Below are 22,457 nucleotides of genomic sequence, written 5' to 3' on the forward strand. Positions count from 1 at the left end.
GATGGCGGTGGGGATGGGGGGGGGCGGCGATGATGCCCGGTGGGGCCGGGGGCTGCTGGGCCTGTCGCTCATCTGCCGGTCAGACGTTGTTTCAGTGCTGGCCGATGACCGCAAGCCTCCACCCCGGGTGGGTTCTTTCTGTCCCCCGAAGGATGGTGGTGGGGGACGGGGGGGCGGCGTTGATGCCCGTCGGGACCGGGGGCTGCTGGGCTTGTCAGACATCCAGTCCAGGCGGGAAGCTTGGCAGTGACCTGTAGATGATGGTATTGTCCTGGGTTTGTTTAGCCCATTTTTTAGCTTCCCAGCGGCGCCTGCAAAGAGAGGAACGTGCTGAGGGCACAGGAGAGCCCCTGCTCTGCTTTCTCACAGCGCATGGCAAAGAGCCACCCTCAGCTCCCAGCCTGTCTCTGGCCCAGCAGTAAGGATGGGCTGAAGCCAATGACAACATCTAACTGCGTCAATCACAGACCGTGTGAGCCAACAATTAACTGGTCTCTTTACGCTGCTTTAACTAGAAACGCCTCCTGGCCCACAGCAGCCCTACAGTAAAGAGTTGGGCAGGATGGGGATGGGGGTCAACAACTCACTTTCTGTTCCTGTACCAGTAAATAAGAAGCCAGCACAGAAGCATCCCCAGCAATAGGGAACCCAAGGAAGCTCCAGCAAGTATCAGGTAGAACTTCCAACCAACTTTAACTTGCTCGGCGTTTGCACGTCCTGCACCAGGCACACCTGGAGGAACAACATGGTCATTGCTGTGTCTCGTGCCTTAATGGAAATCTCAAGGAGGTCTGACATTGCTACACAATTCTTTTCCATTTTGTTGGCCTCCTGGAACAAGTGAAAATCCTCAGGCTGCAATGCTTCCCTGATTCCAGGGGAAGCAAAGGGAACTCCCAAAGGCACCGCACATCGAGGTGCTCTGGAGCCTCTATTTTGCCTCTCAGCTTTGGGTACGCTCTGGCTCTGCCAGATTTGCTCCTTCTTCTCCATCATGCTCTAACATTTCTTTTGCACTCACCTACCCTTGCCTTGTGAGGCTGGGTAGTGCTGCCGCAGGCCGGCACACCGTGACCCTTTGGGACACGTCGTTTGACTAAACAAAACTCATTAGAGCAGAAGGAGAGTGTGTGCATCTGTTTAATCAGTTCCTGCTAAGAGTGACGTGGACAAGAACCACGGTCGTGTTGTGCAGGGAGTGCTGCCCTGAGCTCTCCCCCCCTACTCAGACCGCACTCCTCGGGGGCAGAGTCAGGGCCCCTCAGCAGCACCTGAACCTGTTTCTCCCCTTTTCCTTCCCCCCGGCATGGGCACAACTTGCACGCTCCTAGTTTTCAGGATGTTTCTCCTGCTTATGAACTCCTGCCAGATCGCTGCTTACCTGGATTCCTCAGAAAACGATAGACCCCGTTGTGGTGGGCTTCCGTGGGATTTGACAGCGCTGTGAAGAATGAGAGAAAGGCAAAGTCTGGGCATGGTGCAGGCACAGAGGAGGCAGAAGGACAAGGAGGCTCCCTCTATGCCATTGCGCCAATTGTGAGTCAGTGCATCTCTCTTGACCTCAGTTTTCAGGATGGACCCCGCTCCGGGCTGCTGGTGTGTCTGGAGCCTCAAGGGAGGCACAGCAAGCTCAGAATGCAGGGACTGTGTGAGGGAGGTACGCTGAAGGGTCCTATTCCCTCCCATCTCTTCTGAATGTGGCTTTGGTGGCCTTGTTCCCAAAAGGACAAAGTTCCTAAGTCCCTGGGAACTGGGTGCAGTGGGAGGGGAGCAACCTCTAACCATGGCCACGGAGCTCTACCGGCGGCCCTTACCTGCAGTGCCAGCTGCTTGCGAGGCCTCTCTTTCTCCCAGAGGGATGGGCACTGTGCGACGGATGCCTTGCTGAAATGCATCCATGTGAGCAGGCTCTGCATCAGTCCCTTTAGAAAGGAGGTAAGAGAGTAGGGCTGTAAGTAACTGCTTCTCATCAGGATGGTATCTTTAGGAGGAAGGTGATGCCGCAAGCCAGTGCAGACACAGGGGCATCACCACAGCAAGGCTCTGATCCGTCCTGAGCAGCTCCTGTCAGATGGACCAGATGATGCGGAGGCTTTGGCAAGGCACTGCTTATAGGCACAGCGTTAATCACACAGCAGTGAGAAACATCCCCATTGTGCTTTGTGATCTCTCTCTTCCTTAGGGACCTGCAGTGACTGGAAGGGGCTCAGGTGACGATGTGGCACCCAGAGCTGGGTTGAAAGTTGCAGACGGGCCAGGTGGGCAGTTGGCTGGCACTCAGCAGCTTTGCAGATACTCTCTCCAGGCCACGTGAAACAGTCCTCAGAGACAGCATGGAAGAACATTGGGGTTTTCTTACTAGAAAGATCTCCGATGGATGGAGAGAAAGCCAATGGGACAGTGGGTGCACACAGCACCCAAGGAACAGTGACTGCCCAAGCTTCTCATGGACGAGAAACCACCAGGCAGCAAAAAGCTGAACCCTTCCTGAACTTCCACAACCAAATATGAGTAAAGATCATGAGGTGAAGACTGGTGACTTACCTCTGGCATCCACCCCAGGTTCAGGGACAGGTCTCCATTCTGGTAATCCACCAAGAGGGCCTGCAGGCACAAGTGTGACCAGACACAGGTGAGGAGAGCTTCCACTGCACACTGGGGCCTGGTTTTTCTGCAGTGACCTGCAAAGACTGGCAGCAGGTCGGGGAATGACATGGCCCAAACAGCAAAGGCATCGGTTCTCTCCTCCAAAGAGTGGCAAGGGCTGCCTTCCCACTGAAATGGGACAACTCTCCAAGTAAAGAACTACTCTCAGCTGATCTGTGTACGGCCTTTAAGGCACAAAGAGACTTGAAAGACCTTTGGAGGTTCTTAAGTACCTGAATAAACTATTACAGCGCTCATTTTTCTGTCTTCCAGAAAACAGACACAACTTACCTCTGGGTTTCCCCTGAGGCACAAAATCAGTATCCACCAAAACATCTGGATAAGGAACTCCAACATCATCATCTAAAATCAAGAACAGATGAGAGATGTTCCCATTGCATGTTGCGCCTTCTCCCTTAGTGACTGGGGACTGGTCAGGTAATGGAATGGGAGACTCAGACCGTGATTGCCAAAGCTAGAGAATAACCGGGGTGACCTGGAGCCTGGCACTCGGCAGCTTTTCAAAGGCCCTCTCCAGGCCACTTGTAACACACCTCTGGGACCTCATGGAAGGGTATACAGCCCGTCAGGGCTTTCTTACTGGGAGCTCCTTGCTGGATCTCCCACTAAAGCACCAGAGGAAATGATGCCTGTTCCTTCCTCTGGGCTCCAGCTGGTTGTCTCTGTTGGGAACTGGGATTTGCCTGTGGGGAGCACCGGGAAGCCAGAGCAGAAATGCTCACGCTTTTCCCAGCACGCTTCTTCTGAGCTTTCCCATAGGACACCTCCAGGGTGGGCTCAGCCAGCAGCAGAGCCATGGCCTGGCATGGCTGGAGCCAGCCCTGGTGGAGCGCTGCTTCAGCCCACACCTGGCTCCTGGGGTGCTGCCTGGCCCCCTTCCCAATAAACCCTTGCAGAAAGGCAGCCCCGGGGCAGTGTGGCACAGGGACAACAGCCTGGACCTCTGGCCTGTAGTTACACTTGGTCCCATCTTTGCCCACCCACCTGCTGCTGGAGCTCGCCACGGCGCAGCACAAGTCTCCTTGGAACACATGGCCATCAGTAGGAGGAGGAGAGCAAGGCGGGCGGGGGACACGGCCCCCCACACTCGTGCCATGCTGCCACCACCACCGCTGCAGCCACAGCAAGTGCTGGGGCCAGCACGGAACAGCTGGGGTACACACACTGAGCACTGTGACCTCATCAAGCACGGCAGGCATTGTGACCTCACATCCCTTCCAGGATGCAGATCTGTTCTGCTGCCATGGCCAGGTTCCCCCTGGGCTTGTGTGCACTGTGTGGTGGGAGAGGATCGGCACTCATCTGGAGCAGCAGGAGACCACAGCTGAGGTTTCCACATTGACATCATGGAAACAGAATCGTGGAAAGGTTTGGGGGGGGGGGGGGAAGGGATGCTGGAGACACAGGTGCTGTGAAAGGAGAAAGAAAATCACTTTAATGTTGCTTTTATTGCTTCATACAGCTCCGGAGATTTAGTTTTGACTTTCAATGGCACCAAAGAAGCCATTTCTTCATTGACACTATATTTGTTATCACAACCTCTAACAAAAACGGCAAATCGAGCGGTATCTGTAGCACCAACAGTTCCATTGATTGCCAGAGCATTTTGATGGATTGATTGATAGATTTTCCTATTTCTTCAGTCTGCCTGGCTCTAGTTTGTTATAACAGAGCAATTTGAGAAAAATCCATTTGTTTTTTCAGGACAAATGATATCTGCCATGCCAATTTTGGTCAAAATATATCATAAACTCAATTTCAGGGTGTGAGTGTGTCACAATTTCTGTTAGAATATGTCATTAGCTCTATTTTGGAGTGTAAGAACATCATATATTGGGCCATAATAGGGGCAAAACCCAACTTCTGAGGGTGAGAACTTCACAACTCATGTCAAAATATGCAATAAATCCAATTTTGGAGTGTGTGAGGGCCACAATTTGGGTCAAAATATATCATTAATCCTATTTCAGAGAATGAGAACATCACAGTTACTGTTATTCTCCCCAGGGTCTGCAGGCCTTTTTCCACTTGCACACTGCACTCGCTTGTCCAATGCAAGACACAAAGCCCAGGTGAAACACCTGCTTGCAAAATAAGTCTTTGCCAAATCAAGATAAACGCCCAAGGTCAGCTCTCTCTACAAAGCAAGTTCTTTGTGACCACAGCCACAAACAGCAGTTCCATTCAAACGATCAGAATTCTTTCTTCCATCCCAGGACTGTTCTTCAATCACAGACCTTCAGGTCCCCGACAAAACTCCCTGAGAATGTCCTTGGGACAAACCCTGCAGGGACAAGGCTGCTTCTTGCCCGTGCTGCCCTCTGGTGCCCAGTGAAGTTCCCGATGATCAGTGACACCCTCTGATGATCAATAAATCCCTCAGCAAAGCTACACGCTGTGTGTCTGTGTCCTTGTTCTGATGCTCAGCAGGGACTGCTGGGATCTGTTCCTGCCTGGCTGTGGCCACCTCAAAGTGCTGGGAGGCTTCCCCAGCTCCATGCCATGCACACTATGTCCTGCACCCCTGTGGGCTTCCCCACCCTCTCTCATCACCTGCTCCAAAGTCCTAAAGGATGGAGCTCCTCATGCTGCCAAGCAGCCCCAATACCTTCCCTCTGCTCTCTCTCAGCTCCTCCATACAATTCCTCCCGAACCCTACACCCTTTGATCCACCTCTGCATGGACACAGTGTGACCACGTCACCCTCCTTTTAGCCCCTCTTACTGCAGCCACTTGTCTCTCCTTTGGGTCTGCTTTAGGCCTCTTGCATCAGTGCCCCAAACCCACCACCCAGATCAAGGTCTGCATATCCCCTCCCATGGACACCTCCAATCCCCGATTACCAACGAAGCCCTCTGATGACCAGTGACACCCCCTGTTGATCAACGAAGCCTTCTGATGGTCAGTGAACATCTCTGACAATCAGTGGAACCCTCCGAATACCAACAAAGCCTTCAGATGACCGCAGTCACCTCCTCTAAACACACTACAGGGCCGTGATGTCTTCCGTGCAGTGAGGGGCCCAAAAGTGGACACAGCACCAGAGCTGAGAACAGGGGGACAATCACTGCCCCGTTCCTGCTGCCAACGCTGTTTCTGATACAAGGCAGGATGCTGTTGTCCTTCTTGGCCTGCTGGGCACACCGCTGGCTCATGTTCCTCTGAGCATCCACCAGTGCCCCCAGGTCCAGTTCCTCTACGCAGCCTTCCAACCACTCTGCCCCACGCCTGGAGCGTTGCCTGGGGTTGCTGTGGCCAAAGTGCGGGACCCGGCTCTTGGTCTTGTGGAATCTCATCCCACTGGCTTCAGTGCAGACATCCAGCCTGTCCAGATCCTGATGTGCTTACCATGGTGGAGGCGACCGCTGGGTGGCTTGAAACATACGCAGTACCCCATTTACCCCATTTACCCTCTAAACACCATATTAGGTCTCAAGAAACAAGTCCTGTGTGACATGGCACTCCAGAAAGAACCGAGTCATAGAATGGGGCTCATTTCAACACTGTCCTTGTAAATACTCGGGCCAAAGATCGCATCCACTACCATGCACCAGCTTCTGGTGAAACTGAACGCCAAAATGGGTTGTTAAAAACCATGTTGAAAGCAATGGGTGGTGGGACATTGAAGCACTGGAAGAAGCATTGGGCAGAAGCCACTTGGTTGGCCAACACCCGAGGATCTATCAGTTGCCGTGGTCCTGCCAGCTCCCTACATACTGTCAAGGGAGAGAAGGTCCCTGCAGTGCATGTAAAGAACATGCTGGGAAAAGCAGTTTGGGTCTTGCCAGCTTCTGGAAGGGCAAACCTCTGCGTGGAACTGCTTTTGCTCAGGGAGCTGGGTGCGCTTGTTGGGTGATTGAGTAAAATGGGGCTGTTCAATGTGCACCAGAAGGGAATTTGATGCTGGGGAAGGGCAGTCAGTAATTCCATGCACACATATAGGTTTGTGTGTGTACGTGTTTAATGCTTGTGAATGACTGTTTCTTGTTGGTTTGTATTAAACACGCCGCAGTGATGTGGAATAAGGGGTGGAACGTCACTGATGATTTTTGGTTATCGGTATCCCACATCACAGCACCATGTATTGCACTGGGAGTTAAAGAGTTAATCCTCGGGGCACTGCAGAAGAAGAACTCCTGCACTGCCCAGCAGGCTGTTGGCTGTGCTGTTCTCATTGCTGCTTAGGGGCAATAATACATGTAGGGCCTCAGTAGCTCATCTGACATCCCATTTCCTTCAGCTCTCCTCCCTGCTGCTCCACCTGACGGTGCGTCTCCCCTTGGCATCATGGTGAGGCCTTTCCACCTTTTGGACACTCTCATTCCATTTGATTGATGAGCTTCAATCTTCATCATATGGTATTACAGCGTGCTACCTTGCATTCCCACACCATGTTGAGTAAATCCCTTTGTTTCTCCTCAGATCGTTGCTGTTTGTCATGGTTTTGGTGTCCCCATTGACAGCTCCCCTCCCATCAGTGGTGAAGATGGTGCTTTGTGGCTTTGTTCCCACCAGGGATGGTTTGTTCTATGATTCTGTGTGTCCCCTTGGGCCAACATTACCCCTTTGGCACTGAAATCCAAGCCCATTCCTCTCCATCTCTATTCCCAAGGGATCCTCCTTCCCCACCCTCTCCCCAGTCCCAGATTTCGTATCCAACCCCCAAAATTGGCATTTCCAGGTTCCAAATTCATCCACCCTTTCACAGCAACACCATGGAAGGCAGCGCTGGAGCTGGGAACTCCTCCCCAGCCAAGCTGTCATGGATTTGTACTTTTGCTATGGGTTTCCCCACCTCATCACATCCTGTGGAGCTCAGAGAAGAACTACACGTTCCAGAGGCCCTCAGGTTCAATTAGACTGTATTATATTGTGTAATCTTGCATCCCAACATCGTAGTTAGTAAAGTAAGTCTTCCTCCTTAGATTGTTGCCACTGCTCTGTTTGTTTCCTTAGCCCAGCTCCCATCTCCCTACCCCTTTCCCTTCCCAATATTGGGGGCCGGGGAGCCCAAAGGCCAACTAGCCCCCTGTTATGGACATAGATTGATCCAGATAACTCCATGATGAGGGTGAGCAGTGATAGGACAAGGGGGAATGGTTTTAAACTGAGACGGGGGAGGTTTTGGATGCATCTTAGGAGGAAGTTTTTCACCCAGAGGGTGGTGATGCACTGGAACAGGTTGCCCAAGGAGGCTGTGGATGCCCCATCACTGCAGGCATTCAAGGCCAGGCTGGATGTGGCTCTGGGCTGCCTGGGCTGCTGGTTGGTGACCCTGCACACAGCAGGGGGTTGGAACTGGATGATCATTGTGGTCCTTTTCAACCCAGGCCATTCTATGAGTCTGTGACTCTCACAGCCCCCACCAGAAGCACACGGCCTGTCCGTGCCCAGGACGGGAGCAGCTGTGCAATGGCACAGACATTTTTACCAGGGCATCCAAAGGAGCTCCGAGCGCAGGGTATTCCAGCCTTGGGCTGGGGGCAAACCCACAGGGTCTGTCCCTCCTGGGCACACCCTGTGAGCTCATAGAAGGCATCACTTGGCCCTCACAGCTGTCAGCCATTATGACATCAGAACCTGCCGTTCTGCTGAGGCACGCTGCAGAGCTGTGCAGCACTGCAGTCCTGTGAGGAGTGCAGAGCAGGCGAGTGGAGAAGAGGTGCTTGTGTCCTGGGAGGAGAGCAAGCCATTCTCTGTGTCTGTGCGAGTGAAGGAGCCAAAATGCCAGCCCAGCTGGGCAGGTGGGTGCAGCAGGGCCAGAATGTGGGGAGGGGAAGGCAGAACCGCTGCGTGCTGCTGGGCTTTCTCCAGCCAGGCAGCCCAAACTCCATTTCCGTGGGCACAGCCCTGCTCCTGCTCTGGGGAGAGCCGACTGGGGCAAGGCTGCTGCCCCCCATGGCACAGCACAGCACAGCCCTTCACTCTCACGTGTCCCATGGGTGCTGTGGCACTAAGCAGCTCTTGCTAACGGGCCCTCCCTGGACTCACATCCCTGATGGGCAGAGGAAGCCATGGCAGCCGTCTGCTCCAAGGATCCCAGCAGACCGTGTGTGTCCCCACGCTGGGCCGTGATAACCACCATCTGATCTCTCCCTTAGGCAACGCGTCGGCCAAGAGGAGGGAAGGAGGACTCCCGTCCTGCCTCTAGTGGTCCTTTCTGGTGAGTGTTCCCCACCCAAAGCCATCCCAGCACAGCCCAGGAGCAGGACCGTCCCACACGGCTGGGTTGGGAGGAGGGAAATGGGCTGCAGGGCTCAGAGCAGTCTGGCAAACTAATGGTTTCTCCCGACCGATGTTCCCCACAGCTGGAGCCGTCCTCTGGATATTGGGAGTTTGGAGACAGAATGCCCTGCAGGTCAGTGCTACGCTGTGCGGCAGAGGCCAAAGCTCTGCCCTTCTGCCTCCGTGGGGACAGTTTGGCCATGGGCTCATCGCTGCTGAGACGGAGCCGGGCTGGGGGTTGCCTTGGCAGCAGGACAGGTTTTGGTGTGGCAGCATCTTCCCAGTGCCCAGCACGGAGCTGAAGGCAACAGCGCGTGGGAAGAAGGAGCCTTTGGCCCATCCGTGGGATTGGGGAGTCTGGAGGGGATGGGAAAGCAAACAGAGAAGCAGTAGATGCTCTGACACCCCATAGAGCCCTATAGAGCCCCCACAGACACCCTGTAGAGCCCCATAATGCTCTGTAAGACCCCATAGAGCTGCACAAGAGCTCATAGAGAACCAAAGAGCCTCATGGTGCCCACAGGCTGTGGTCCTCTGCAAAGTGCTGGGAAGCAGCAGGAAATTCTGCCAGCGGCTCCCTGGGAAGCTGCTTTGGAAGCTCTGGCCGTGCTCCTCATGCTTCCTCCCATCAATGCCTTTCTCTTCCAGGTGGTGTCTGCAGGACCTGGGCAAGAGCTCCTGTCTATGGGGTAAGGACACTTCCTTGCCATGCACCTGGCTCTGCAGCGTGGCCTCAGCTGGCTGTGTGCTCTATGTGGCCCTTGGCAAAGCAAAGGAACCAAAGGGGCTGGGGGATAAGGAAGAGCACAACCCCCTGGGATCCTTCACTTCATGGCACTGGAACTCTGACCTGCGGGGTGGACATTGCTGAACAAGACTTGCTTTTCCTTTGCCTTCAGGAACCCACTGGTTCAGCTGTCGGCCAGGAAGGAGCTCATTGTCGAGTCACTCTCTGATGTCCTGGAAGAGAACGGGATCCACGGACTCGAGAGAGAGAAAATTCTGCAGCTGACACGGCACGCAATGGAGGCAGCTGTGGAAAAGAGCAACTGGATGCCCAACTGGGCTCTGAAATCCTTGGGTATGTAGACAGCTCTTCACTACCCTCAGCTTTGCGCTCCCCCAGACCTGCCCAGCTCTGCTTTCCATCACAGATATCTCACAGAGCTTTAGGCTGGCTGAGTTCTGAAGGGACCTTAAGACCATCCCGGCCCAACTCCCTGAAATTGACAGGGCTTTGCATCAAGGTGCTCAGGGCTTCATCCAACCTGGTCTCCAACGCCTCCATGGCTCCTCTGGGCAGCACATTGCAGGGCCTCACTGTCTACCGGGAGTCCAGAATTTCCTCCTCACTTCCCATCTAATCCCCCCATCTCTGAGGCTTTACAAACCCTTCCCCTCTGCTCCCAGGGCTGACCAGCTCCTTTCCCCAATCAGCGCTTCAGGCCGGGACTCAGCAGTTCCCATACACAGCAGGAGGGATTCTGCACCCCAGAGCCCCGCCAAGAGCTTTGGGGATTGAGTATTCCCTCCTTCAGCTCATCTCTGGGCCATTCCAGTGCACGTCTGTCCATCTTTATTTCAGGTGCCACTGTTGATGCGGAGAGAACAACCAAGAGTTATGGTGGGAAAGGCCGGCTTTCTCCCCTCTTTTCCTCTGCAAAGTCCCCAGAAACCATCTTGCAGGTATGGCAGGAGAAGTGCTGACTGTGGGCTTCCCCCCCTTGCTTTCGCCCCCCTCCCTCCACAGACACCCCACAGAGCCCCATAAGGGCTCCCCCTCCACCCCCCAGTCCTTTCTTCCCCCAGTCCTTCCCCTTCCATCCTTCCCCCCCATCCTCACCCCATTCTGGCTGCACATCCATTTCCTTTGGCCCAGCTGCTCTGCTCAGCCCACACTCTTCCCCACATCGCTGACACCAGCGTTGGGAGGGTGCTGGGCTGACAGATGCTGGGGAGGGCTGCCCCGCCGGCTCTGTGCAAGCAGAGAAAGGCAATTGACTCCAGAGCTGTTGTCCAAACCTCTGCATATTGCCCTCCCGTCCCTTGAGTAGCGTTCCATGACGGGCAGCCCCATAGAAGACAAGGTCTGTGCTCCTTGCCCACCATCCAGCTCTGGCGGCTCTTTGCCTCCCCACTGATGGACGCGTCTTTCTCCTTTCAGCCCGATGTTTCTGCTGGAAGCTGCTGGGCTTTTCAAGGATCTCAGGGCCACGCTGTCATCCAGCTGCCAGAGAACATCTGGCCCACAGCTTTCACCCTATGGCACGTGTCCAAGGCAGTGTCTCCCTCTGGGGAGGTCAGCAGTGCCCCCAGAGACTTTGCCATCTTGGTAAGTCTCTGCCTGCTGCTGCTTCTGGAGGGCCCCGAGGAAAAAGCTTTGCCATAGAGCCCCATAAGAGCCCATTGAACCCCTATAGAGCCCCAGAGACAACCAACAGAACACCATAACCGCAACATAAGACCCCATAGACCCCCCACAGACACCCCAAAGAGCCCTGTAGAGCCCCCACAGACACCCCATAGAGCCCTATAATGTTCTGTAAGACCCCATAGAGCTGCACAAGAGCTCATAGAAAACTAAAGAGCCTCATGGTGCCCCACAGACACCCAACAGGGCCCCATAAGGGCCCTACAGACACCCAACAGAGCCCCATAACTGCCACATAGAGCCCTGTAAGACCTCATAGAGCCACACAAGAGCTCATAGAGCACCATAGAGCCACACAGTAGACACCCAACAGAGCCCCATATGACCCATACTGTTGGGAGCTCCCAAATTTCAGTGGTGGGCTGCTGCAGAGCATCCTGCCTGAGGGCACCGAATCCCTCGGGTGGTTCCATGTCTCCAAAAGCCTCTATGGCTCTTTGTGGCCGAGCAGCTGGGAGCAATTGCTCCACGTGCCCTGACTCAGGTTCACCCTCCTTTGTGCTCCAATCCTGCCAGAGCACAGGGAGGGTTGGAAGGGCTCCCACCTTTGGCCTCAGTGTGTTCTTTATGGCACGGCCTGCCTAAGTGTGACCACCATCATCTCTTCCTTTTGAGGGAGTGGATGAGGACGAAGAGGAAACTCTCCTGGGGTCATTTCTTTATGACGTGGACGGAGAGATCTCCCAGACCTTCCATGTTCAGGTATGGCAAGTGCAAGGGGGGAGGCCAGCTGCCTGCAAGGCATGCTAAACAACTATTGAATATGAATCTGAATTCCAGGAAATCACTGACTGTGTATTAGGTTCACCCATATCTATGGGGCGAACAGTGGGATCTGTGGGGCACTATGTGGCACTGGTCCCCCTCCGGCCCATAACGAAGCCTCTCCTCTTTGCATTGGCAGGAGAAGCCCCTTCAGTCGTATCGAAAGTTCAAACTGGATGTGCGGAACAACTGGGGAAACGCGGACTACACCTGCGTGTATAGAGTGGAAATCCACGGAAACCCCTAAAAACCCCTAAAAATCCCTAAAAACCCCTAATAAACCCTAAAACCCCCTAAACTCTGATGTCTACCAGAGGGTTTTAATTAGGGACTGATCATTCACTGAAGAGATGTTGATAACTTTCTGCCCACCTCGAGGCTGGTTGGGGGGAGGGAGGAGCTGCAGGGCTGAGTTGGGTGGGTGTTTGGGGGGGGACCGGGGTGGGGGCCGGGGCGAAGGGGGTGGGGGCTGCGGGCCACTCTGCGTTTGCCCTGTGCTGCCTCTGCGGTGCTCAGGGCTTCTGCTTTCTGGGTGAATACAAACTCCACTTGTTTATTGATGAGCTGCAACCAGACTTGGAGCGCCAAGCTGGGCTGCTGCCACGAAGCCGCTGCCTTCTGACGCTCCTCCACTCAGTCTGTCCATTGCAGCTTCTCCGTCTTCATTGTAGAGGACTGAAAAGAAACAAAGCAAGAATCAAGAGGACACCGCTTCCCTCAGCATTCTACAAGCCCCTTCGTGTCTGACAGACAGAGACCCTGAGAACAAAAAGAGCACGTCTGTGCTCGCCAGGGACTCAGCTCTGCATGGGCAGCGGCAGCTCTCAGAGAAGCCTTCTTCATTTCCTCTCTCCTCTCTTTCTGTTGTCATCATCATCTGGCTGTAGAGCAAGGAAAGAGAAATTCATTTTGTCAACAGAAAAACTGCGGAAACATGGGTACCATGAAAACAGGCCAGGAAGCCTCTCAGGGAAGGGGGTTTCTAGTGGGACGTGGAGTTAATGGGAAAAGAGGGGGCCAGGCATTCTGGCACGGTCCTGGTTAAGGACATGGACTGGGTAGCCTTCAACTCTTTTCTCTTCTCTGTCCAGAGAAGGAAAAGCAAAGCAAACCCTAAGCATACTCCATGCGCTTGATAAAGTAAGTGCCTCACCATGGCTGCTACATCAGCATCTTCTTACCTCTTGGCTTTGAGGCCCAGGACCGCACAGTTGGCACTGGGGCAGGCCCAGGATGTGCTGCTGGAGCTGGCACACTGCCTCTGCTCTGATGTGGGCTCTGGGCCTTTGCCACACTGCGCTCCACCTTCGAGTGTTTCTTGGCAGGCCACAGCTCTGCTTTTTGGTCCTCTTCCTCCACTCCCTTGTGCTTTCTTGCAGCCACGGTCCTGCAGAAGGAATGGTTGTCAACTGTGGGGGAAGGTCGTCCCCCTGTCCTGGGACCTGCTGTTCCAGGAAGCCCTCCAGCCTGGAGAGCAGCTTTCACGTAGATCTTGCCATTTGGCTCAGCACCTCTCCCTGTTAGAACCAAGAAAGTGGAAGCTGCAAGATTTAACGAGTCCAGCACTACCTTCAGGCTGCAAACTAGCACAGAATCACAGAATCAGATGGGTTGGAAGGGACATCCAGAGATCATCGAGACCAACCCCTCAGCTGGGCCACGATACAAGGACATCTCATCTCCAGTGTTGACTGCAATGGATCTTAGGCTCTTGGGTGAACTGTGGGTTTACATTTACAGTCCTGGACAGGAAAGGTCACTGTCAACCCCTCCAACTGCAAGACCTCAAGCAACATGCAATGACAACAGTCCCAGGAAAGGACAGACAGCAAGCCTAACTAGAAAGACAGGACCCAGAACCCAGATGCCTGCTGTGTGTCTGCAGCTCTCTTCACAGCTGGGCCACACTCCACACCAGTGCCCTGCCTTCCTGCAAGGCCACGCTTCACTGCAAGCCTGTTTGCTTCAGCTTCTGGCAGAAAGGAAACAAGAAAGACGTGAAGAGCATCTCTTGGCAGGAAGATCTGAGCACAGCCAACCACAAACTTCTGCTCCTCAAGCGTACTTTCTGCCATTTGCCTTCCTGCTGCTACAGCGGAGTGCCATTTCTGCAGCCAGCACACATCTGCAGCGTCCTTCCTTCTCTCCTCCAGCACACACACCCCTTCATGCAGCCCTAGATAGAGGCAACTACCCACATCAAAGCTCACAACAGCTTCTTACCTGGCGAGGCTTTACATTTCAACCGTTGGCAGCTTCGGCCACCTGGCTATACTTCAGGGTCACCACCTTCCTGTGGGCTGAAAAATGCCACGGACAGAGTTGATGATACGGTTGCTGTTCCACAGCTGCTTCCCTAGAACTGCTTCTAAGGGACATCAACCAGAACGGACCCACGTTTGGACGGGCTCCTCCGAGGGGGAGGTCTACTTCTGAGAAGGGAGGTGGTGGCCCTGTTTGCACAATCCATAAAGGCATCAGAGCTTTAATCCCCCCTCCAACCTGGCAAGGACTCCCTGCGGGACTTGAGGTGGTGCATAGCTATGAGGTTGCTGGCCAGGTGAAACATAGGCCACTGCCGAGTCACGATCCCGTTTGCAGTCCTGATTTCTTTGGAGACAATGTCAAAGGAGCCAAAGGTGGGAATTCAGACTCCCGGCAAGTGAAAGAGAAATGAGGCGTGGAAGGGTTATGGGCTGGCTGGAGGAAGAGCTGGAGTTGATCCAGCGTAGGGACAGAGCTTAGGAGCCCTCTCCCACGGTCCAGAGACACAAGCCAGGGCACAGGAAAGGCTTTGGGAAGGGGCTGCACAGTCATCTCCTTCTTCTCGCCCTCCCAAATGCAGCACAGCAGGCAGGGCAGAAACAGCCCCATGGGATCCAGAGGCTTCCAGAGACTTGGATGGACGCTGAGATATGACACCACCAGCACAAGTGATCCTGCATTGACAGGAAGCCTGTGGGATGCCCAGAAGAGAAATGTGGGCTGAGTTTCCTGCTTTCTGTGCAAACACTGGAAGGCCAAAAGCCGGCTGGCCGGCCTGGGGATTCCTATGCAGCCTGCCCGGGGCTCAGTGCCAGGCAACAAAATGGCTGCCTGACCTGCTGGGCCTGTGAGGCCAAAAGCCGGCCAGGCAGTCGGGGGGGACCTTGCCAGGCCTGAAGCTGGTCATGCGGTTAGGGGGGCCCTGCCAGGCTAAAAGCCAGCTGTCTGCTCTGGGGGGCACTGCCAGCTCCAATGCCTGCAGGCCGGGGAAGCCCTTCCAGGCCAAAAGCCTGCAGGCCGGGGTCCCTGCCAGGCATGGATTTAGGCCCCGGGGCTGGTGATGGCCTCTCAGGCTGTGGCTTGATGCCTTGGGGCTGGTGCCGGCCTGCCTGGCTGTGCTGGGAATGCAACCTTGGTTCCGCATCACAGCTTGAACAGGGCACTTAGTAGCATGTTTTAGAAATACACAAGGTTCCACCCATGCAGTGCTTAATCCTGTGCCTGTGTTCCAAAGCCCAGGCTCCATGAAGGTCAGCACTGTTTTGGTGTTGACCTTGATTGGAACAGAGTTGGATCGTAGGAGGCAGTGTGATCCCACAGAGATGGCACTGAGCAGGAGGAGGAAGAAAACTGTTTGTGAATGGCCAGTTTGAGCCAAACACAGCATGTCGTGTTGTGTTGCAGAAGCACGGAATGGTTGATGTTGGAATGGAGATCTGGGCCCATCTGGTCCAGGCCCTGCTGCAACAGGGCCAGCAGAATTGGTGCCCAGGAACACATCCGACGGGTTTGGAGATCTCCCAGAGGAAACCCCACAGCCTCTCTGGGTCTCTGTGCCAGTGCTGCAGGACTTACACAGTGCAGGAGTGCTCCTGATGTTTGGTGGCAACCTCTGGTCCTGGCACTTGGCTCCACTGGATGCTCCACTCAGCCCCTTCTCTCAGGCTTTTGTCATAGAAGAGTTCTCTTTGGGTCCTGTGGGTTCCTGCCCCTGACAGACTGTGGGAACAGACCACCCCCGTGGCCCCACCCTGGCAATTTGTCACTTGCCAAGGACAGAGGGGACAAAGAGGCAGAGGTAGGGGCAGGTGATAAGGAGGGCAGAAACAGCCCCATCCCTGTCCCCTTGTCTGTACCGGGAAGTGCTGGCCGTGGTGTGTAGAGCCCCAGAGGGAACCTTAGAGGCCATAGCTTGTAGGCAAAGCAGAAGCGTATGGTGCATAGCTTACGGGGCAAAGCTGTGGGGGTTATGGGACAGAGCATCGGGGCAGTGGTGGTTCTATCGGACACAGCCAAAAAAGGCTTAGAGGCCTTAACAGCCCTGTAGAGCCTAAAGTGCTTGAAGCTTAAGGGTAGGCCTGGAGCCGAGGTACTAAAGGGCTGGACTGGAAGCACTGAGGTTTTGAGGGCCTGATGCACAGAAAGAGGCCAAAAAAGAGACCACGTGTCCATGAGCATTGACGGCACAAAAGAAGGCTTAGAGCTGTAATGGAGAACACACCTGGAGGCACAGATGCCTGCAAGCTGTCCTAGAGGCATAGGGGGAGGCGTAAAGGCTTAGAGGTTGCCCAGGATGCTTAGAGGCCTTAAGGTAAAACAGCCTGGAGGGAGGCCCAGAGCCTGGCCAAGAGGCCTTGCAGCTTAGTAGTCTTGAGGCCAAAGGGAGGCATGGAGGCCAAGCAAGAGAAAGCCTAGAAGAGCAGAGGCCAAGAGGAGCTGGGAGTTGTACCTCGAGGTCTGGACACCTACAGCCCAAGAAGCCTGAAGGCCTTGAAGCTGGACTAGAGGTCTTGAGACAGAGAGGCCAAGAGAGCCACAGGGTGGCCCAGGGGCACTCAGGCACCAAAGAAGGTGCAGAGGTGTATGGACTTAGACACCTATGGGAGGGCTTAGAGGCATGGAGCTGCAGAGGAAGGCTGAGATGGCTAGAGGACTAGAGGCCTCTCTCCTGACCTGCAGGCCAGGTCTAGTGCTCTCTCTCACTGGCATTCATGGTCTCTCAGCCTCTTGAAAAGCTTCTTGTTCCATAGGTCTCCTTTAACCCCTTGGATACTAGGCGTAGGCCCTCAGGGCCACCACACAGGCCTGTAGGAATTAGGCCTCAAGGCCGCTGATGATACACTCCTCTTTGATGGCTGACCAGAGGTGACGGCTGATGAGAGGTATTGCTCAGGAGAAGGGAGCAGGGCAGCCTATCTTGGCCCAGTGCCCAGCAACAGCCTCCTGCTGCAGTTCCCTGCAGGACGCTGGTGACTGTCATAGGCTCTGCTGCAGAACACAGACATCAGGACGCTAAGTGCTGGCTTCAGTTTAACTCTTTATTTCCTCTCTCCCTTTGAGCATCCTCTATGACCATAACTGACCGGTCCTGACTGCACAGCACTTCCCATTCACACACACAACTCCATCAGTAAGAAACAAAACAAGAGAGAAAGTACCAATCTGAACAGCCAGCAGGACCTGGCTAAGCTCTGCTGTGTGATCTACCCCTGGATCTGAGGGGTCACTGTCAGGAAGTGCCCGCTGTGACAGAAGCCGGCCACCAGGGACATCCCTACATCCAGCACATCAGCATCAATGGAGCCAAGGATGGGAGCTGGAGATCCTTCCGCAGAAGGCCACCTGATCCCAGAGCAGCCATTGCAATGTGCTCTGCAGCTCTGTCAAATACAGCCAGTGGAGGTCAACAGACACAACTTGAGCATGGGGCCGGGGGTTGGGGAACACAAGCAGTGCCCTCCAGGCATGCAGCAGGGCTGCTGGCTGCTCATGGCAGTGCCATGGGGTTTCCAAAGTACAGTTTCCACACTTTTCCAGGGTGGGACGGGACTTTCAGTCCATTTCCCCATTGGGATTGTCTCCCTTGCAGGTGATGCTCATGAAGCCCCAGGAGCCCCGGGCGGCACGTGGCTCAAACTAAGAGCTGCAGGTGTCGGCAGCTTGAGCTACAACTTCTTCCTGCTTGGGGTGCAAGGCCGAGAAGGCGTGGAGGGCTGCAGGCCAGCCAGGAGATGTCACAGAATGGATGGAATCATCCGGAGCCTGTGTGCTGTCACAATGCGCTGCCATGACATCGCCGGGCCCTCCCCAAGGACAGCCGGCCACTGGCTACAGGAGCATCATTTGTGAGCTGTGCAGCCCGCAGCCGCTCGCCGTGCCCTGTGCCTGAGAGCAGCCCCAGCAGCAGACCAGCTCAGCCTCATCGCGCTCATCCTCCAAGGCTCAGAGAGGTGAGGGAGAGCTCCTGCACACTTCAGGCTGCAGAGCCCAGCTTGGCTCTATTGTGTTTGAGGGGCATGTAGCACGAGACTGGCAGGACAGGCAGTGAGCAGGAGAAATTGCTGCCGGCCCTTCCGGCTCAGGAACTCCCGTCAGTAACTGCTCTGCTATTGCCTTTAGGTTTGGAGCACATGTCTAACAGCATGGACGGAGCCTGGGTGGGGACCTGGAGACCCCATCGCCCACGTGGCCTCATCTCGGCCCAGTTCCCCAGCCCCGGGCCCAAATACTCCATCCCGGGGACAACAGGTACAGCGACCATCCCCAGGGCGTGAGGCGCATTGGGGACATCACGGGGCAGAGCAGCTCCCCAGCCTTGCCCCATTCTGGCAGAGCCTCCTGGCTCTCTGGCACAGCTGCAAGCCAGGCCTGGCCGAGGAAGGCCAATGCTGCTGGCGCTGCTCCTTGTGACCCAAGGGGCCAAAGGAGCTGGAAACATGCAGCTGCACAGGGGTGTGCTCTCTTCTGCTTTTCCTCCTAGGTTACGTGGGCCACAGCCCCACCAAAAACCGTGCCCCTGCTTACACCTTTAGAGGGACCAAACGGCCTGCGGCAGGGAGCTGCGGGCCAGGTCCCTGCTACTTTGTGGAGCCGGCCATCACCAGGAATGGCAAGTACGTGGTTCCAGGCGCCCACCTCCAAGGACGACCCACCACCAAGACCACCGTCACCCCCGGACCGAGTGAGTACCACTGCTGCAGTGTCCCCACGTGCTGCAGTGTCCCCGCGTGCTGCCTGTGTCCCCCAGCAATTGTGCAGCTCTTCAGAGGACTCTTTCTGGCTGCAGAAGGAGACCAGCCCTTCACAGCTTTCTTCCTCTTCTCCTCCGCCCCAGGTGACTACCGCACCGAAGCAGCCAACAGGCACGTCTTCAAGTGCCCACCGGTGCAGTCCATGGCCTTCCGGCGGGAGCCCCTCCGCACAGACCGCCCTCCAGGTACGTGACCCTGGCAAAGGCAGACCCTTCAGCCTGAGCATCCTCCAGGGACGGGCTGCTGCTCAGAGGGGCAACACGTCCCTCCTGCTCCCACCAGCGGGCTGTGCAGGCTGCCCCTCGCTGCTGCTTCCATCTCCTCCATCCCCTCACGCACACTCTCTGCTGCTCCTCCTGCAGGTCCTGGCACTTACACACTGCCCAGGCTGATGGGGCCCAACACAGCCTACACATCGGCCAGCCCCTGCTACTCCATCAGGGGAAGGAGCCAGCGCGGTCGCTTTGACGAGGACCTTGCCAAGGTGAGCTCTGCTGCTCCTCTCTTCCATGTTAGCGTCCAAAACCAGGCTCCTCTCCCTGTGCCACAGGGGCTTCCAGCCCTGCTGCAGCTTTGCTTAATGCAGCCTTAATGCAGGGAAAGAGAGAGCCTTGAATGTGACCCCAGCCCTGTGTGGCCATGACTCTCTTGCAGACTCCAGGTCCTGCGGCGCTCCCCAGAGTGGCCGTGGATGTGTACAAGAAAAGGGCGCCTGCATACACCATGGCAGCCCGACCAAAACATGGAGAGGGCAAAGCAGTGAAGCCCGGGCCGGCAGACTACAACGTAGGCCAGGTAAGGCAGCTGCTCAGCTCTTCCCTTCTGCTTCACAAGCACAGCCTTCACGCCTCTCCCCCCTCCCCTGAGGCTTTCCCACATCTCCCTTGCAGGGAGCAAGGGCAGCAAAGAAGGGCCCTTGCTGATCTGCCTTTCCTTTCTGCCCTTCCAGGTGACGCTGATCAAGCCCCAGGCGCCTGCCTCCACTTTTGGGATCCGGCATTCCCTCTACACAACCCCCCTCATCGTGGAATAAGACAGCACAGTCTGGAAGGCCGTTGGGGGGGAGAAGAGAGTAGCCAACATCCAGTCTCCTTCTGATCCCATTTCCCTTCATCCAGTTGGGCTTTTGCCCGTTATACTATTAGATGTTAGTGTTAGGAGTAAGACATTAATAAATTAATTAAAAACCTTATGTAGGCCTTCTTGTTACTCCTTCTTCCTCACCGCTACACACAGGAATGCGCTGCCGCTCCCTGAAACCTTTCTAACATCAGCGCATAGGAAATCGCTGATGCTTTATCAGTCATTTGCATTACTGAGGGGTTCTGTGTGGTCACAGGGGATCTCTGGGATCCCTATGCATCTCTATGGGGTCATTATCGGTCTCTATCTGGTCCCTAGTGTGGCTCTGTGTGGTGATATGGGGTCCCTATGGGCCTCTTTGGGTTGATAATGGGTTCTCTAAGGGTCTCTTTGGGTTCCATAAGGGTCTCTATGGGGTGATATGGGAACCCTATCTGTCATTATGGGGCTCCTAAGGGGCAATATGGGGTCCGTGTGGGGTCACTGGGATCTATGGGGCTCTATGGGGTCACAGGAGGTCTTCATGGGTCCCTAAGGGGCTCTTTGGGGTAATATAGTGCTCTACGGAGCTCACTGGGGTCCATGAGGGGCTCTCTGGAGTCCCTGTGGGCCTCTTTGGAGTCTGCTTGGGGCTCTATGGGATGATACGGGGTGATAAGAGGTCCCTATGGGGCTCTTTGCTGTTTCTGAGGGGCATTCCTTGAACAAAGGTTGAAGGGAAAATAATGAAACACGGAGGCAAAAAGAGAACAAAAAGCAAAGGATGGCAACAAAGATAGAGAAAGCAATGTTTGGGTTGGAAGAGATCTGGAAGATCACACGGTTCCAACCCCCCTGCAGTAGGCAGGGACACCTCCCTCTACACCAGGGTGCTCCAAGTCACACCCAGCCCGGCTTTGTGCACATAAAGACAAACCATGTCTGCCCCCTGAAACCTGTAACGGCCACTCAAGGGGACACACAGCACCTCTCATCATATCATTACTCTGCAGACAAGGTTGAACAGCAGAGCACTGACCTGTAACCAGCAAAGCATCTTCCAGGTCTCCAGACCTCCCAGATTTAATGCTGTCTGTTATGTCCTTGATAGAAATGCCCCTGTACACATCCAAAACTAGGAGGAAGAGTCCACGGTAGAGAGTCAGAGAGATCCAAAGGGCCATTTGGCAAGAACAAGCTCCTCACATGCTGCAAGAACATTCTATCATTTCTGCAGCACTGCCAGATATATCAGGACCGTCCCACTAAAATAATTCATTTCCATTGCTAACAGTCCTGCTAATTGGCCTACCACAGCTGTTACCACTTTCAAGACCTTCTACTTCAAGCTGGCAGATGAATTTCTCAGCTCCTCTCCCCCCTGCCCCAATGGTGGTCACACTCCACGATCTCTGCTTTCCATGCTAGAGCAGCAGCAAATTGTACTTAGGTTTCTGAAGTCCCTTCCAGTCTCAGAAGGGAATGAAACAGACCGAAGGGAATGGATGCAATGGGGCTCTTGCTAAGACACCTGCTGACCCAGAAGAGCTTGCACTTACTCAACACCTATGAAGCTCCTATAAAAGCATCACACACAAATAAGGAAGGGAAGAAAAACCCAGGACGCTGTGGAGGGGTCCTACCTCTGAGCAGGTGATGCCTGTTCCATGTACAGAGGATGGACATAAATTGTACCTCATCTATTCCCCACTTCCTCTCCCCTGCTTCGTACAGGCACTTATAGACATTATGGATGGCAAAGTAAGGCTCGTGGAGAAGCCTGGGTATACACAAGGTCTTTAATTCATTGGTGGTAGAGAACTGCTGGCCTGTACGTGCCCAGATCATGGATATTTTCCAACAAGCACCATCCAGGCATGGCAACTCACAGCTGAAATGTCATTGCCCCTGCCAAGTAACTTGCCTGCCTAGAGACGTCTCATTAGAGACTCGCAAACAAGAGCAGAACCCATTTATTCCCATTTCACAGGTTGGCTGTTGGAAGTAACCGCGGGAGACAAGTCTCATGCTATCATGGTCAACAAGCCTCGTTTATTAGGTGTTACAGCATCTCATTTATACAATCAGTAATAAGTTCATGCATATTGCAAAAGTTAAGCTCAGGATTGGTGAATTAGACATTACTTCATCTGACCTTTGTGGTTAGTCTTATGGATACTTTTTCTTTGCAGCTCTGTCTACACCTTGCTACACATCTTGCTTTTCCCTCAGGCCGTCCTTGCTTCTAGATACATATTTCATCTTTAGCTACATACCCTGTCTTTTCACAT

At 54.6% G+C, this 22,457-nt stretch overlaps 3 protein-coding genes and 2 long non-coding RNA genes across 10 annotated transcripts in view; 2 read left to right on the forward strand and 3 right to left on the reverse strand.

The window, feature by feature from the left end:
- Positions 1–6,925, forward strand: part of LOC146752174 (AP-5 complex subunit beta-1-like) — a 31,156-nt gene extending 24,231 nt beyond the window's left edge. Inside the window, exon 5 of the transcript XR_014940863.1 lies at positions 6,908–6,925. The gene's annotated coding sequence lies outside the window, so the exon portion shown is untranslated. The remainder of the gene's footprint in view (positions 1–6,907) is intronic.
- Positions 1–22,457, reverse strand: part of LOC146752165 (uncharacterized) — a 187,561-nt gene that overhangs the window by 104,073 nt on the left and 61,031 nt on the right. The gene's annotated exons all lie outside the window — the stretch shown is intronic.
- On the reverse strand, positions 928–3,053 carry LOC146752176 (uncharacterized). The gene is made up of 3 exons (XR_014940936.1): positions 2,938–3,053; positions 1,815–2,604; positions 928–1,441 (listed from the first exon to the last, which is right to left on the reverse strand). It is a non-coding gene; the product is annotated as an uncharacterized LOC146752176 (long non-coding RNA).
- LOC146752177 (SUN domain-containing protein 2-like) lies at positions 8,258–12,386 on the forward strand. 2 transcript variants are annotated; one of them, XM_085532909.1, is made up of 9 exons: positions 8,258–8,411; positions 8,769–8,830; positions 8,976–9,025; positions 9,541–9,581; positions 9,792–9,973; positions 10,478–10,578; positions 11,057–11,224; positions 11,939–12,025; positions 12,228–12,386. In XM_085532909.1, exons 1-9 carry the CDS (start codon positions 8,392–8,394, stop codon positions 12,333–12,335), a joined length of 819 nt encoding a protein of 272 aa, XP_085389035.1. In that variant the 5' UTR covers positions 8,258–8,391; the 3' UTR covers positions 12,336–12,386. The 2 variants fall into 2 exon arrangements, with proteins under 2 accessions (XP_085389035.1, XP_085389034.1); XM_085532908.1 differs by lacking the exons at positions 8,258–8,411; positions 8,769–8,830; positions 8,976–9,025 and having other exon boundaries at positions 9,032–9,581.
- LOC146752178 (uncharacterized) lies at positions 12,622–15,482 on the reverse strand. Of its 2 annotated transcripts, XR_014940939.1 has the most exons (3): positions 14,312–15,482; positions 13,270–13,605; positions 12,622–12,969 (listed from the first exon to the last, which is right to left on the reverse strand). It is a non-coding gene; the product is annotated as an uncharacterized LOC146752178 (long non-coding RNA). The 2 variants fall into 2 exon arrangements; XR_014940938.1 differs by lacking the exon at positions 14,312–15,482 and having other exon boundaries at positions 13,270–14,270.

Source organism: Coturnix japonica, unplaced genomic scaffold, assembly GCF_054131305.1.
Source record: "Coturnix japonica strain WE unplaced genomic scaffold, WE-NBRP24 Scf050, whole genome shotgun sequence".
Taxonomy (NCBI): Eukaryota; Metazoa; Chordata; class Aves; order Galliformes; family Phasianidae; genus Coturnix; species Coturnix japonica.

What these genes read in the sequence shown, in the direction of transcription:
- LOC146752177 (XM_085532908.1), top strand. Translation starts at nt 9,403, where the DNA reads ATGGTGCCCACAGGCTGTGGTCCTCTGCAAAGTGCTGGGAAGCAGCAG. An exon ending in CCCCAGAAACCATCTTGCAG is followed by an intron (nt 10,579 to 11,056) that starts GTATGGCAGGAG and finishes TTCTCCTTTCAG; the next exon opens with CCCGATGTTTCTGCTGGAAG. An exon ending in CCAGAGACTTTGCCATCTTG is followed by an intron (nt 11,225 to 11,938) that starts GTAAGTCTCTGC and finishes CTTCCTTTTGAG; the next exon opens with GGAGTGGATGAGGACGAAGA.